At 37.1% G+C, this 16,631-nt stretch overlaps 1 protein-coding gene across 5 annotated transcripts in view; it reads right to left on the bottom strand.

Annotated features, from left to right (window-relative positions):
* LAMA2 (laminin subunit alpha 2) overlaps positions 1-16,631 on the bottom strand; it is a 622,089-nt gene that overhangs the window by 37,512 nt on the left and 567,946 nt on the right. For 3 of the 5 annotated variants that reach the window (XM_086707799.1, XM_086707801.1, XM_086707802.1), the window contains 5 exons: positions 14,714-14,852; positions 12,128-12,139; positions 9,235-9,355; positions 6,421-6,597; positions 2,444-2,592 (listed from right to left, as the gene is read on the bottom strand). In XM_086707799.1, the coding sequence (XP_086563925.1) occupies positions 2,444-2,592; positions 6,421-6,597; positions 9,235-9,355; positions 12,128-12,139; positions 14,714-14,852 (598 nt within the window). The remainder of the gene's footprint in view (positions 1-2,443; positions 2,593-6,420; positions 6,598-9,234; positions 9,356-12,127; positions 12,140-14,713; positions 14,853-16,631) is intronic. The other 2 variants (XM_086707800.1, XM_086707804.1) reach the window with 1 other exon arrangement.

The raw sequence follows: 16,631 nt of genomic DNA, 5'->3' as shown, positions 1-16,631 counted from the left end.
GATTTTTGCAGAGGAAGGGGTAGAAAAGGAGAGAGAGAGTGAAAGAGGAAGGATAAAGAGAGATAACAGGGGAGAGAGAAGAGGGCCAGGACAATCTTGAAAAGATTGCTTCTCAGTTTGGTAAAAATCCAATGATTTTGTGAGGTCGTATGAAAATTAACATTTTATCCGGGGCTTTTCATTTAAGAAAGACAATGTCATAATTGACATTTATGATCTGGATGGTGTTAGGAGAAAGCAAGCATTTCCAAATTAATGAGAGTATCATAATCAACATGAAGTAATACAATCTTTGAGGTCACAAAAAAGGGTAAGAATAAATAGTTGGCAAGCACAGGTAGAGGTGTGAAAATCATATACACCTGGGTTTAAATCCTGGCTCTGTTATTTACTAGTTACGTGATTTGGGGCAAGTTAGTTAATATTTCTTCATCTGTGATGGAAGGATATTAATGCAGATTTCACATACGCTTAGCACAATCAAAGGAAATAATCTGTGTCTCGTATTTGACACAGAGCGTGTCACAGAATGAGTATGAAGCATTAAAGAATGTTTCTGGGTGAAGTTGTTAGGGTCATTAGTGATCTCTGGTTAATCAGTTAATTGGGGCACTTACTTAAAGGATAGGCGATGCTTATGTTTTGACCTTAGAGTGCTGAGTGAGACATTATGGTAGCAGATGTGTTCTTGCTTTGCCACAGAGTTCAGTGACTACCCACTAATATGTCTAATACATTATCCTTTAATTAACAGCGAATGGCAAAACTGTTTGTTTATATGGCCAATTAACCGAATGACCAGTTTTCAGAGATGTACTATACACTGAACTTAATCAAATAAAGGTTGGATTAATGGCCAACAGCTGTGAAGTTGGCATCATAAAATGCCCTTCTTGAAGAGACACCTGTTAAAAGGACACCTTAGTGCAAGATTGTAATGCACTTGGGAATGTGAGAATCCTTTCTGTACAGAATAACATATTCTGGGTGATTATTTTTTGTCAGCTGTATTTCTCAAGTCTGCACTTGTTTCGCTGAAAATTTTTAAAGTTTAAAGACGTTACAAAGTCCTTCTCACAATGAGAAGGACTAGCATTTGGCAAAGAACCTGAAATCTGGTCTAGAAGACATGTAAAGTAGTATTTCAGAGCGGTTGCTGAGATTCAAATGAGAAAATTCAGTTTGCATTCCTCCTCAGAGACCATGACCGACATATATGGCTATTAGGCTAGTAAAAGTTCTTAGTTTGTCTGAATATTGATCCCTCATTTGTCTTAATCATGGTTTCTAAACATCTCAGTTAGTAGATATTCTGCAAGAAAGCTTAGTATCAACATAGCCACAAACCAATGCTCTATATAATAATAAAAAAAAAAAAGCCAAGGAAAGCTTTATCATTTACTTAGAAGATACGACATTTTTATTATGTATCTAAACTGTGATCCACACAAGAGGATAATTAGAAAATATGGGTCTGTATAGAACAGCATCTGTTCACTTGAACTCTTGTTAGACCTTCATACTGTTGTCATATTTACAAATATTCCCTGTGTCTTGAGGTTTTCTCACATTTGATTTCCAGTTCTTTTCTGTGTTTTCAGTCTAATTAAATGGCTTGCTGGTTTGGAGGTCTGAAATCTCTGGGCTTGTTTTCTTTTTCTCTAATTGTCCTTCTAAACTGATTACCAGAGTTGTCATACAACATTTTGATGAAAACTACAGATGACTTTCCCAATAAAGGAAATATCAAGTGCCGCAGCGTCGTGGAGAAATGAAAGATGAGTTTACAACACTATTACTGCCAATTTTGTGATTCAGGGCTGGGAAGCAGTGCTCTCATGGATCCTTAGAGAGGCAGCCTCCACGCACTGATGGCTGGACAGCAGCCTTCTCCCTTCTCTCCCTCAGCTCTGTTCCCTCATGAAGCCACTCTGCAGGGACCCCGGGCATCTTAGTGGGGGACAGGGATGAGGCGTGCACTTAGCAGCTCTCAGTAGGTCCTGCAGCTGCTGCACAGTCCGGATCTGTGACAGGTTTCTAAGCAGCTGCCATAACTGCTTTGGAACCTGAATGAAATAGCAGCTGCCAAAGGCTGCTGGTTCCGGCTGAGCTGTTCTGTGTGTTTTGCTATGCGCATACCTTATTTGAGAAGAGAATATTTGAGAGGTGCGGAGGGAGGGATTTTTCTTATCTATAGCTTCAGAAGATGTATTTGGTTTTTCCAAAGCTGGAGCAGAGAACTGCACAGAATAAAAAATGCTACGAGAATTCCTAGGGGCCAAGGTAAATGAGGTTCCCGAAGTATGAAACGTAAAGAAGATGAAATTAAGTGACTTGATAGTTTCACAATGCTTTGTATGACCACACATACGAAGGTCCAGTCAGAGACTAATGTGAGCCAAGGAGTTTATGTTAGTTACAAGTTCTCTAGGGCTATTGTTACCCTTTAGTCCTCTCGACATGAACGGAATGTTCTCTCCCGTCGTGAAACAGACTCGGCTCTGGTTTGACGACAATTTTCCTCATTGTTCTTGTCCCCATGGAGAGATGCACTTCCAGACGGCCCTTGTTCAGGAATATCGCATAATAGGCCTGCAATATCAAGGGGTTGTTGAAGATTAAAGAGGGGTCTCCACTACAACAGCGTTAAAGGTTCCCTGACAGATCTGCAGATTCATTGGCTCTGAGATCTTACCTGAGAATTTAAGGCTCAATATTTTCTCAGAGTATTTAAAGTGGCTGGCAAAAGCTTTTTAATCACTGGCCACTTTTGCTCGTTAGATGATGTGGAAAGCAGATGTAGGAATACAGGACCCTCCGCAAACCAAATTTGCCATGCTGAAGGTAACAGCTGTGTTTGCACCGGGTCTCTAACTCACAAAACGCGTCAGGAAACAAAGGGTGTCAATCCCTCTCCCTCCTCTTCACAAGTGGACAGCTAGCTTCTGGAAATCAGATCCGACTCCCAATCTCATGGCATTTTGAGTGTTTAGACTGCAATTTGTTCTCTGAGCTGCTGGAATAGATTGCTATCACCAACACGTAACTTGTCTCCCACACTTAGAAAGAAGGAAGACAATTTTTCATCCACAAACATGACTGCTTTCTTCTTGCTACTGTTACTATAGCAACCAGTGTGGTTTTGAGATCAGATTATGAGCCCTAGGGAGCTTGAATGCATTCCTTGTCCCCAAAGCTGATGCCACATGTGCTCCCTTTCTTGTAGAGCATGAGGGCACCATGATCACTCAGTCTGCTGTGAGTCACCTGCGGTGGTGGAGAGGGTTTCAATCACCTATCATAATGCTTTTGATGATTTACTAAATCGTCTAGGCAGCTGTGTGTCCAAAGCACAATGTCCAGAGGGCCTGGACTCGTGCTCACCATCCATCAAAGAGGCAACTGCAAACCACTCGCTCAATTAAAATTTTCTCAGGTGAATGACGGTTCGATGTCTCAAACTCCTTTAGCAGAACAGAATCACAAATAACCCTATAGCATCAAAACGTTAGCTTTGGAAAATAAAATATGTCAGTGTAATCAGCATTGGTTCTACAACAGACGTGAACTATTTAACATTGTCTCCTCTTTCAAATAGCACTTCGATGAGATTAAAAAAATGAATATTCATTATCATTAAAATGTTGAAATGTTAACATATTATTTCCACTTTACTTTGTAGTATAGTACTTAATATGTTCTCATTTTAATTGTTCTAATGGGCACATGTTCTATTTTAGGAACTATCCTGAAGGCTGGTGATTTAAGTCCATTTATTTAGTCTTGAAGGGGAGAAATTTGGAGCCAGTAGGTGGTGCTTAATTATCTGACAATGACCTGGGAAAGATATATCCTTTAGTAAAAACCTACTTCACAATGTTTCATCTGGTCCTCTTATTATAACTAGCTTATCGTTCATAATAGTAAGAAAATAATTTTATTTTTCAAGATTAAAAGATAAGGAATTTAAGAGGAAATTTATATAAGTGCTTATGTGCAGTAAGAAATGAGAGAAAATAACACTCTTTCCCCTCTATATTCTTTAAAAAATATTTTTATTATGACTATTTGGTACATTACCCACAACATGAGACATGTAGATAATGAAGCTATGTTCACAACTGTACAATTAAATGGATACCTGTAAATCTACACCCAATTTAAGAAACAGTATGATAGCATCTTCTGTGAGTTTCCTCCCAACACCATCCCCCAGGTTCACTATCTTAGAGGTAACCACAACATGGAATTCATGTTTATCATTCCCTTGCTTTTTAAACCTTATCTTTGAAAATTCACACATATATCTGTAAACAGTATGTGGTTTTATGTGTATTTTATTTATTTTTGTTGTGTGTGGACAGGCGAGGGGCAAAGAGAGAGGGGGACAGAGGATCTGAAGCCGGCTCTGCACTGACAGCACAGATCTCGATGTGGGGCTTGAACTCATGAACTGTGAGACCATGACCTGAGCCGAAGTAGGATGCTTAACTGACAGAGCCACCAAGATGCCCCACTTTTTTTTTTTTAAGATTTTATATTTAAGTAATTTCTATATCCAATGTGGAGCTCTGACATTCCCAAGGTCAAGAGTTGCACGCTCTACCAACTGAGCCAGCCAGTTGCCTGTTTAGTGTTACTTATATTAGAAATCTATAAAAATGGCATCATACAGTATGTAGTGCATTTTTTTCATTTCTCTTCAGTTTCTAATATTCATCTATATTATTATTATTTTTTAAATCAGGAATAGGTATTAAATGTTACCAAATGATTTCACTGCATCTATTGAGATGATTATATAATTTTTAGATTTTCTGATATTAAAATACTCTTGTATTCCTGAGATAACTGAAGTTACTCATGGTTATACATCTTTGAATTTATTTTGTTTGGTATTTATTTTTCTTAGGGAGAAGAATAAGATTTATTATATAGTATTTTGGATAACATGGGTTTCAACTATGTGGATCCACTTATATGCAGATTTTTTTAGATAAATGCAATATAGTAGTATACATGTATTTCTCTTCCTTATGATGTTAATAACATTTTCTTTTCTCTAGCTTACTTTCAGAATACAGTGTATATAATACATTGCATAATACATATAATATACAATATGTGTTTATCGAATGATTATGTTATAGGTAAGGCTTCTGGCCAATGGTAGGATATTTGTAGTTAAGTTGTTGGGGAATCAGGAGTTATATGTGGATTTTTGATTGTGTGGAGGGGAGCAATGTCCTGACCTCCCATTTTGTTCAAGGGTCCACCGTATTACTGGTTACCCAATTTTAAATTATTTTTTAAAAAACATAAAATCACAAACAACACAACCTGGTTTATAAGAATGCATGCATATTTAAGGACATATTTGTAAAGCATTCCATTCTTTGGTGATGGCAGACTAGGTAATTCCTATGAACTCTTTCACTGAGAAAAACAAGATCATGTGGAAAAAATATATACATTTAAAAACATTAGATTGAAAGTACTGGAGAAATACCACGGCAGTAAAGAGTTATGGTGCCTAAGAGACAGCTTTTAACAATCAAATGGCTATGGGCTATGAAAATTGAAGTTCACACCTTATAATGCAGACACTATGTAGGCTTTAAGTTCATGTCATGAGTGAAATTGAGCATAGACTACTGTCCATGCTTGTGTTGGTTGTGCTCTATTAACATTCTCTATCCCAGGTCCATTCCCTGCCTTCTCTGTGTCCAGAGAGGGTGGAGTGGGTTAGGCTTCAACAGACTGCATCATGTTGGCTAGTCAAACTGGGAAATTGATCCTAGAAGCAATTTAAATTTGAATTTAAGGTATCCTAGCTGGATATCTACAGATATCCAGATAAGGAATTGGATTTTGAGACAAGAGAATATGATTGTAATTAGAATATATTTTAAGCTTTCTCTCTTTATATACTCATATGCTAAACCCATACAGAATATAGGTGCAAATACAAGCGTGACCGCACCTAGGACTGACCCACAAGGAAAATCATAATGGATATAACTGTCCTAAGAAAGATGATAGGAGAAACAAACAGTGCAAATCTAAATGTATAAAGACAATTTATAGGGGCACCTGGGTGGCTCAGTCGGTTAAGCGTCAGACTTCGGCCCGGGGCACGATCTCATGGTTTGTGAGTTTGAGCCCTGTGTCAGGCTCTGTGCTGACAGCTCAGAGCCTGAAGCCTCCTTCAGATTCTGTGTCTTCCTTTCTTTCTGCCCCTCTCATGCTCATGATCTGTCTCTCTGTCTCTCAAAAATAAATGTTAAAAGGTTTTTTTTTAATAATTAAAAATTAAATAAAGACCATTCCAAAACCTAAATGTCTCACACGTCTCCTTATAAAATAACTGTTTTATATAAGAACTAGGGAAAATGCATTGTTAACTAGGTCTGAGAGTACCTGTCCAGTTTGCCTTCGTTTCCTACGAGGTTGTACTGGCGTCCCTCCACTTCCCAAGAGAATGATCCCAGACTCATTCTTGGTGCTGAAGGACAGGTTGATTTCTGTGCCTACATCAATCGGTACAGGGGACAGCTCTACGAAACCAGGCTTTGGGAAGCTGACTGTGTAAACGTTCTGTGGGTAAAAGGGAAAAAGAGAAGAAAACATCAGAAATAAAAATTTAAATTAATTTCTCCATCTCACTCTCCTTCAAGCACTCAGTGGCACCATAAAATACATTGTTTCAGAAAGCATGAAACTCAAGAGTTACATGGAAAACTTAGGAGCAACTGAAGAAATACTATCTCCAGGCATGACCGAACTTTCTAAGCAGTTTGGGTTAAAATAAAAATTCTGGCATCTGCTTTTATTTGAGCACTTTTGATTTAAAATACAGATGATTATCACTGATCGATAATATTTTCTTTTGGTTTAATTCTATCTTGCTAAATCTCTCTTGAAAACAGTCTCAGAATCCCTTAAATACCCTCTGTCAACTAATTGTTTATATTTTATAGATGAGTATGACCATGGTTTATGTCTGCATTTTCCTCAGTGATAAGCCCAAGGTAAGATGTCCAGTGCTATCAAATGTATAAATATATTCTAGAAAAATTAAAAAAATCAGGTAAAACCTAAATCTTAATAAGCACACCAAACATTTCATAGTCCACTTTACTTCTCAAAATGAAAATAGTAATTGTCCTTAATAATAAAATTAAAGCAGTAACATTTCAGATAGTAGCAAAGTGTAAAAGAGAGAAAGCAAAACTCACTCCATCTCAAAGCTGTTCAGAAGCATATCGCGTTTATTCATTCATTCGTGTGTTCATCATGCATGCATTCATTCATTCATTCATCTTTCACAACCTTGCTCTCTCCTCCTTTTTATATTTACACTGAATCTTGATAGGCACATTCCTTTGTAAATTCCTTTTTAAATTTATGTATGTGGGAGATACCTCTCTCAGGAAACATAAATTTCATCATCACTTTTAATGGCAGAAGGACGTTCCACTGTATAAATGTGCTAGGATTTATTTAAGCAAGCCCATGTAGTTGGGCATTTTGAGTGCTTAAAACGGTCATTTTCAAAGTTCTGGATTTTGCTGGAGTAAAATCATGGCATCCTCTAGCACAGAATATTTTCCCCCACAGGGTTTCAGGCCCAGGTAAGTGACAGAAGTATTGTAAAATATATCCTCTATTTTTGTTTCCAATTTTCAAATGATAGACTTTTGGATAGTTCTGATAAAACTACTGTGCAGACTTTTCAATATTTATCCACATCATTTCTGCCTCATATTTCAGTTGTAAAATAATTCCTGGTGATGGAAAATTGCCTTTATAGAATTATCATTTTCACACATACAGGCTATTAATTTTCTGGACAGTTTGCCATCCTCATGTATATATCTTTGGGATGTGGATGAGAGTAGCCTTTGCAACATTAAAGCTCTTAGTAAAACTTCCTTAAAGAAGCCAGCATGGATCCTTAGAGTTCAATTCTGTATTTCCCTAGTCCTTACTCCTGAGCTTCTCATAATGGATATCTATGGCCAATTCCAAACTATGAACCATGGAGACGCCGAATGTTCTGGTCTCACAGATGGATTCACTTCTCCTTTCTCCTATTCTTCCGCAATTTCCCTGAACTCTATAGCCATGCTTTAAAATAATTTCAGTTGGAGAAAGCAGTGAAATGAATAGTTGTGTCATATCAAGGCAATCAAAATTTTGTAAGTATGATATTTTTAACATTTTTTAAGAAACAAACTCATTGCTTTCAGGATTCCCATAAACTTCTTACTAATATTTCCTAATGACTGTTGACTCTTGGTCAGAGATATTTTAAGAGAGCAGAGCTGGGTCTATTATTTCTCTCTCCTATGAGTTGGCCCCTATCGAAGAGTCAGAACAGACTAGGTAAATGGAACTAGGGGTAGCTTTGGGTACAAAGAAAAGATACTGAAGATACCTAACAGCAAAGGACTTTGCAGTCCTGTCAAAGATGGTCTTTGTAGACAGTTCCTAGTCTGTGCCATTTCCAAAGAAAAGCAGGCTTGACTCTCAAGCTGTAGACACGGTGCTATGCACTAATGATTATGGTATAAACGATTACTTGTTATTTGTGTAAATTCCTAGTACATTCCAGAAAAAAATTTAAGGCTGCTAATAAAGCTACATATGACACAGGGAGATGAAATAAATCTGAAACAGATTAACAAAAATGAGGAAAGGGAAAAGTAGTATTTGAAAAGGAGAGAGAATCAGAAAAGAGGTTAACATTAAAAATAGATGTTATGGGGGCGCCTGGGTGGCGCAGTCGGTTAAGCGTCCGACTTCAGCCAGGTCATGATCTCGCGGTCCGTGAGTTCGAGCCCCGCGTCGGGCTCTGGGCTGATGGCTCAGAGCCTGGAGCCTGTTTCCGATTCTGTGTCTCCCTCTCTCTCTGCCCCTCCCCCGTTCATGCTCTGTCTCTCTCTGTCCCAAAAATAAATAAACATTGAAAAAAAAATTAAAAAAAAATAGATGTTATGAAGTATTATCCATGTGGGAAATTGGTTCACAATTTGGGGTCTTCATCACACCATTTCCTGCATTTATGTGATTATGGTAATTTGTAGAAGTGCTGCAATCTTGCTTTGTTATTTACGTATAGCTAAGAATTTAAAATATATTAACAAGGGATTGCTCCCCGTAAGAGCACCCAAACTAAGTCAATTTAGTCAGATATGAAAGCATTTAGGAAGCCATTAAAAACAAACCAACCTCCAGTGAACATCCTTTGGTAACGCCAACGTAGTCAGGGCTACTGAGTATATTATATGGAGTTCTTGAAATTTCAATATCTTTGAGGCAGCCCGAATATTTCTTCAAATTTACTTCTGGTCTGTTGAAAAGTTACACGGAAAACAAAAGCAACGTCGTTAGGGACATGGCAGTATGGTGTTTGCGACTACTGGACATGAGCCATATGGCGCGAACTGACACACGGGCAGGCATGTGTTTCTCAAATTGTGCATATGTGCACACGTGTACCCAGCAAACCACGCTTCCATTATCCACTGGTTGGATGAAATGGATGTTACCCCATCCTGCAGAAAGAATCTTTATGTAGTTCTTCCTCTCTTTTAAAAATAATCTTACCCACAGCACTTAAATTCACGATACAGGAATTACTGATGTCTTAAGTGCTTCATATGTGTAACAAAATGGTTTTCTTTTTTGTACCAAAGAGTAGATAATTGAGTAGGCAGAGTAATAAAACTATGAACCAAAAAAGTTAAAATTTAGGGGAAAAATTTAGGGAAAACATGGGAAACATTTATTTTGAAAAAAATTTTTTTTTGTCATTGAGTTTTTTTGGGGGGAGAGAAGGGGCAGCTGAAGATTAAGATAATATTATATTTCTCTTTAAAGGTTTAACTAAAACAAAGCCTAAGAAACATTCTTTTGGATTACATAGTCTAAAAAACATACTTAAACATTGGATTTATAGATTGACCCCAAAGTCCTTATTTTATAATGGGGCAATAACAAAATCAAGCAACCAAAGGCACAAAACCCATCTTCCTTAAGGTTGAAAATGTCTTCTATACCCAAATAACACTTGCATGTTTACTTTTTATTCATTATTGCTTAGAAAAAACCCAACATGCTAGCACATGTGAAGTGCTCAATGGATAGCAGCTAGTAGGATGTCAGTGATGATGCTTCTTTATTTAGTTGATAGCAACACTGTCCAATAGAACTTTCTGTGATGATGGAAATATTCTGTTCTGCATTGTCCAAATCAGTAGTTTCTGGTCACATGTAGCTATTGGCACTTGAAATGAAGCTTATGCCAATGAGAAACTGGACGTTGTTATTTAATTTTATTTAATTTAAAGTTAAGTAGTCACTGTGGCTGGTGGCTACCATATTGAATAATACAGGTCTGTCGGGATAAAAAATAATAATACTTTTTTTGGTGTTAATAAGCATCTGTAAAACCTGCCCAATCAACACCAAAATATTATTAGGATAATGATTAATTCTCTCATTGTCTCATGATGCCAGGTTTCCCTTTTTTGCCTCAATAAAAAACATAGGGCGTGCGGAAAAACAGGCGGGAAAGAAAATCAGACCCTGGCATGTGTATCAGGTGATTTATGTCATGCCACGTATTTGTTCTGTCTTTTCTCTCTCTGGAACTGCTTCATTTTCTTTGGTCATTTCCCATTATTCCCAAGGTCTCCTCCTTCTGCTCAGTCAATTTGTTATTATGAAGAACATGTCCAACTGGAGGGTAAGGATCTTGCTTATATTCTTATTTATAAAGCATAGGGAATGGGTGAATTTTATTCCCAGTGTTCATTTGCTTCCATATTTTCTTTTAAAGGATGACTGCTCTATCACAAATTTTTCAGAGGTCCTATCAATAAAGTAAATCTCTTCTACAAGTTATAGAGTTCACTGTTTCATGGACACACAATGAACTATTTCAAAACACGATGATTTAGTAGGCTCAATGCTATGAAAAGCACGGGGGATAAGCAATCACATGTGATCAGATTCCTAATGGTAACCACAGGCCTCTTTTCCTCTGTTTGCCTCAAAGGCAGCATTACAAAGCTACACAGTGTCACTCCAGAGTTTTATATATTTCCATTGAAAGCCAGCCTTTGCCTTTTAGCCATCCCAGCAAAAAGCATGACTAGGCTCATAACTATATTGTGATAAAACAACTTGGATAATTTTTTTGTATATACTTTCATTTCTATACATTCTAGTTTCTGGTGTTAGAAGTCTACACTTTGTTTTAAAAATGTCTTGGCTAAGTTAGGCCATAATATCTCCTTTCCAGAAATGTGGCATAGCTAGGCTCTGAAATATCAAAACACCAGGCACTAGCCAGAGTGTGCCAGCCCTGCACATTGCTGGGGTTTGATCAGCCACTTACGGAGGCCTGCTGCTCATAGCTTTCATGCTAATGTCTTTCTGCAAACAGGAATTAAAATGCTCCTGGGAAACTATGGGGACCGTCCACAAACTTCGTCACCATTAAGGCAAATACTGGCTTAAAATATATTATTTCCAGAGATTCCTTTTATCTGGCTTCATGGCTAATTCTAAATAAACATGACAATAAATAAACAGCTTTGCAAAGAGGTGCAAGGGCCCTGTAAACATTTGCATATTTGCAGGCTTGCAAAAAGCAGCGAGGCAGTGGTGAGCATTTGGGAGCACAGGCTAATTGTTCAGCAGACAGCATGGTACTTGACAGATGGGAGTCCAGGGTTCAACCCAACAGACCGCTCTGCTCTGTCCCCAGAGCTACATCGTGCCCATCAACCTGACCAGCTGACCTTTGCATGTGTGCTCCTGCGTATGTGCACCAGGGGGCACTGTGCGTGGGCAGTTCAGAAAGGAAGCAGAGCAAATCTGTCCTCATAGCTGGTGAAATAAGTGAAATTGCAGCCCGATTCACGGTGGGTGAGCAGCAGCATCTCAGTAAGTAAAGGGCAGCACAAGAACTTTCAGAATGTATTACTTGCTCATGAAATGTACTACGAATTAAGCTGCATAGGTATTGCTCTGCTTCTGCACCACTGCTGTGTCTAAGAAGCCACATTTACCCAACCCATGCACTTGAAGAAGGCATGCATAATTTAAGTTTTACCTTGCTTTCATACTAGGTCAAAGGGAAGAGAAAAAAAAACAAACAAACACAATTTACTTGCAATTGCATTTTCATTTAGTAAAACAATACACTTTAATCATAAGTCTTTTTAAAAAGTATCACATGGCAATCTTAAAAAGAAGGGAATGTGAAAAACCAACAGAACAGAAAACAGACATATGCCCTTGACCCCTGTGAAATTCGAATCCAAAGATGACCATTTTATTTCCACACTATTCTATGGGAAATGTTTATTTTGAAGTACAAATGTTTTTTCAAAAAAAAATTTTTAATGTTTATTTTTGAGGGAGAGAGACAGAGCATGAGTGGGGGAGGGGAAGAGAGAGAGGCAGACAGAATCCGAAGCAGGCTCCACACTCTGAGCCATCAGCACAGAGCCCGATGTGGGGCTCGAACTCACAAACTGTGAGATCATGACCTGGACCAAAGTCAGATGCTTAACCAACTGAGCCACCCAGGAACCCCTTTTTCTTTTTTTTTTTCAATTTTTTTTTAACATTTATTTTGAAATACAAATTTAAAATACTAATTTTAATCTATCTGATGAATGAGAAAATGCACAAACGTTGCTATGCTGTAGTATTCATGAGTTGTTGATAAATATTGCCTCTCGATGAGCTTGAACTTAATATATATAAAAATAATTTATGTTTACCTCATCTTTTGAACTTTAGCATATTAAGATCCTGTCTGTGGGCAAAGTAACAGCAAACTAAGAATGCAAAGCTCCTTACTTACTCACACATATATGTCTAAAGATTGTATGGGGATAATGTACCTTACCATAGAAATACCATAACTATAAAATGCTGTACTGAGCAAGTAAAAACATTTTAGTGACACAGATTTATTAAATATGCAGTCTGAAAACGAATGTATAAACCTATCTCAATATAGCTAACAAATATACCTTTATAGATAATTCCTAAAATCACTTTATGGTAATTAAAACCAAGTCATCCCTAGAATACATAAAGCTACATCTTGATAGCCTTATTTTGGCTATATTTAATTCACTCATAGGGAATTTAATTAATGATCTTGCAAAATAAATCTTAGACTGAAGCAACTGTCGGATCTGTATTTATACAGTGCCTGGCACATAGTAGATTCTCAGCGAACACTTGACAGTAACAGATATTTGAGTAATAACTATGTCACAGTCCAAACGCATTTGATCTGCAATGAGTTTTTCTGACCAGACACTGTAAGTGTACATGCTTAACACAAGTATATCGTAATGTGGATGAATGCAGAATGAAGCCCCATGAAGCCTATCAACTTATACTCTTGAAAGGCTGGTATTTAGTTGCTTGGTCCATGAATTTAGGTACAGGGAGAAGAGTAAAACTCAGTCTGTATGCTAGCTATCATAAAACGAGATTGAAACTGCACCGCTCGTTTGGGAAATTCAAAAACAACTGACTACCATATTTCTCAGTTATTCTGAGAATCCCTCCAATCACAATGCGTCTTTTAAGAGAAGACACACCAAGAGGTGCCTGGGTGGCTCAGTCGGTTAAGTGTCTGACTCCTGGTTTTGGCTCAGGTCATGATCTCATGGTTCATGAGTTCAAGCCACCACACTGTCAGTGCAGAGCCTGCTTGGGATTCTCTCTCTCTCTCTCTCTCTCTCTCTCCCTTTCTCTCCACTTCTCCCTCACTCACACTGTCTCTGTCTCTCTCCAAAATAAATAAACTTAAAAAAAAATAAGAGAAGAAACACTGCGATAGGACTTTTATAACCATTAACAACTAACAAGCCAACTAAACAAAACAAAAATTAAAAACGAGGTAGTCTGTATTTATAGTAAGTTCTTACGGTTTAACCAAGTCAATTCATTCCGTTCTAATTAAACTCAATTAACATTTATTGAGCACCAAGTGCTTTATAACTCTTTTTTCTTATGAGATGTTTTATAACAAGCAGTAAATTAATTAAATACACATGAAATATTTCCTGAGATTTTTTTAGTTTCTTGAGTTTATTTTTTGAACTAAACTATGAGTTAATTATATCTCTCCATCCTGCTATCTAAAAAACATGTGTGAAATTAAAAAAAACGTTGGCAGGGACACAAGAAAAACTAATACAGCTTTAGCATTAGACATATGGGAAAGCTCCAACATAGCATTAGTATGCTAATGCTTAGCAACAAAATAGGTTATACTCACAGTATTCTGGAACACTGACTGATTTTTAGAACACTAAGCAATCTCAGTGTCCCATGATCTGCAGTGAATGTGCGAGGAGAAGAGCAATTACAAGACGCACATTCAACTCTAGTTTCCACCTTTAATTACTTTTACAATTCTTTTCATCAGGTGAATATGAGGGAAATAGTGATTTCCATCCATCTCTTCAACAAAGATATCCAATTAATCCTTGGGCGTCTAAATCCTGGTGTTGTTCTAACATGTAACATGATTTTTTTTTTTAATTAAGCCTTTCTGCAACTAAAGGTTATGCAACATTCCTGTTGTAATTAAACTGCAGAACTCCAGTGAGCAGGGTGGCCATTTAATTAAAACTTAATCCTTAGCTCTAAATATACACTACATTACCTCAAGTTTCTCAGTGTTGGCAGACCACCAAAATATATTTTGTCATCTGCTTTCAAGTCAAGACCAAAGTTGTTTCCAGAAGATAAAGTTGCTAGGTTCTCCTCCTGGTTAGTATCTATATCTACAATTGATATGTTGGCTGTAAAGGAGAGAGAAAGTCTTACTTGAGCGAGACGAACCATGTCTGTATTATCACTGTTACTTCAAGATAAATTTACTTTAATTCTCAAATTAACATCGACTTTCCCAAGCATTTGGACCACGTATATCTATTGAATAATTGCAGAAGCAATGACATCAATAAAATAAAGTATTAAACTATCCACAAAGAGGGCTTAAAAATAATACCCTGACAAAGGAAAGAAGAGAGGGACTTCTCTGTTTAGTCTGTTTTGTTCAGAAAGCAGATGGGAACCCCTTATCTCATTGATTTCCTCCCCTTCATTCTGACGAGGAGGCTAGGCTCTTTCTGAATTATGTGCTTTCTCACCATAATATTTGCTTAGGCCTAGCCTTTAACTGCTTCATATATTTTGGACCCTTGATGCATACTGAGGCATCAGTTCATTAACATGAAAGATTCAGCCTCTAAATCTTCGCCTGATATTGGATCTGAATTAGCAAGGGTCTGAAAATGGCTATTTAAACCAGTGGATTATAAGGGCATTTCTAAATGTTTATTCTTTGGAACGCTAGTTTCCTGGATGTTCCTGGCTCAAATAAATATGACAAACATTGGGTTAAGCAAATTAAACATATATTTTAATTTTATGACTGCCCAGATCTTCTGACATACTAATGTTCAATGTAATGCTCAAGTTGGGGGACATAGAGCAAGAAGTATTTCTCAAATTTATTTGACCATGGAACATTATTATTTTCCCTTAACTCATAACTTTTAGAATAGTACTTTTTTGAAAAACAAAGAAAAATATCAAACTCTAAAATCCCATTGTAATCTGTAGCCCTTCCATTCCAAAAGGAAGTATCTTCTATAAAAACAAACATAATTGCCCTATTAAATAATGACAGGGATACGTAGGTGGCTCAGTCAGTTGGGTCTCCGACTCTTGGCTTTGGCTCAGGTCATGGTTTCAGGGTTTGAGAGTTCGAGCCCTGTACAGAGCCTACTTGGGATTCTCTCTCTCCCTCTCTCTTTCTCTCTCTCTCTCTCAAAATAAATAAATAAAATTTAAAATATGATCAAAAGAAATACCAAACCTATTAATACCTCAAATCCTTAAAGCAGAGTTTTTCAAAATAAACAGACAATAAAAAACACTGAGTAACTGTCCTATTAAAAATATTCAGCAAGTCAAAATATAAAAACTGAATTACTTTCATATACCATATTAATTTTATACACATATAACTTTTTGACCAGACTGGTGGCTAAAATAAAAAAATATATATATATAAAACCATTTTCAAGACTTTTTCATGCACATTCCTTTTTATCCAGATCAGCAAAGAAGTTTTCATATGGAGCTGTTGACTGGAACATGAAAATAGCCTCTTTCCACAGATCGGGTGCATATTTTAATGGTGTCTGTGAAAATGAAATTCTCCCTCTCTATCACAGGCAAGCCACTGACTGGAGGTAGTTTTCCTCCATATCCCTGAATGAATATATGCATTTTTAGAAACCATTCTAAGAAAAACTGATTAAAGAGCAGAAAGACATTGAATTGAAACTCACTGGCCCAAGTGTTAACTCCAGCAGAGAGGCATAGGGCGGCATATTTTTACTGAGTTAAAGGAAGAGCTTTACTCTCTCCTTCATGAGTGATAGCAATGAAGTGGGTTCTGCTATGAAATGCTAACACTTGCTTTCATGTCCTGCCCTATTTCTTTCCCTTACAGAATAACTATTAACATAAAATTTCAGAGTTGATGAGTCCAGACATCATTTATGGAT

This window comes from Puma concolor, chromosome B2 (assembly GCF_028749965.1).
Source record: "Puma concolor isolate L17-30 chromosome B2, mPumCon1.1.hap2, whole genome shotgun sequence".
Taxonomy (NCBI): Eukaryota; Metazoa; Chordata; class Mammalia; order Carnivora; family Felidae; genus Puma; species Puma concolor.
Note: the sequence above shows the minus strand (reverse complement) of the source record. Positions and strands in the feature narration are given on the sequence as shown.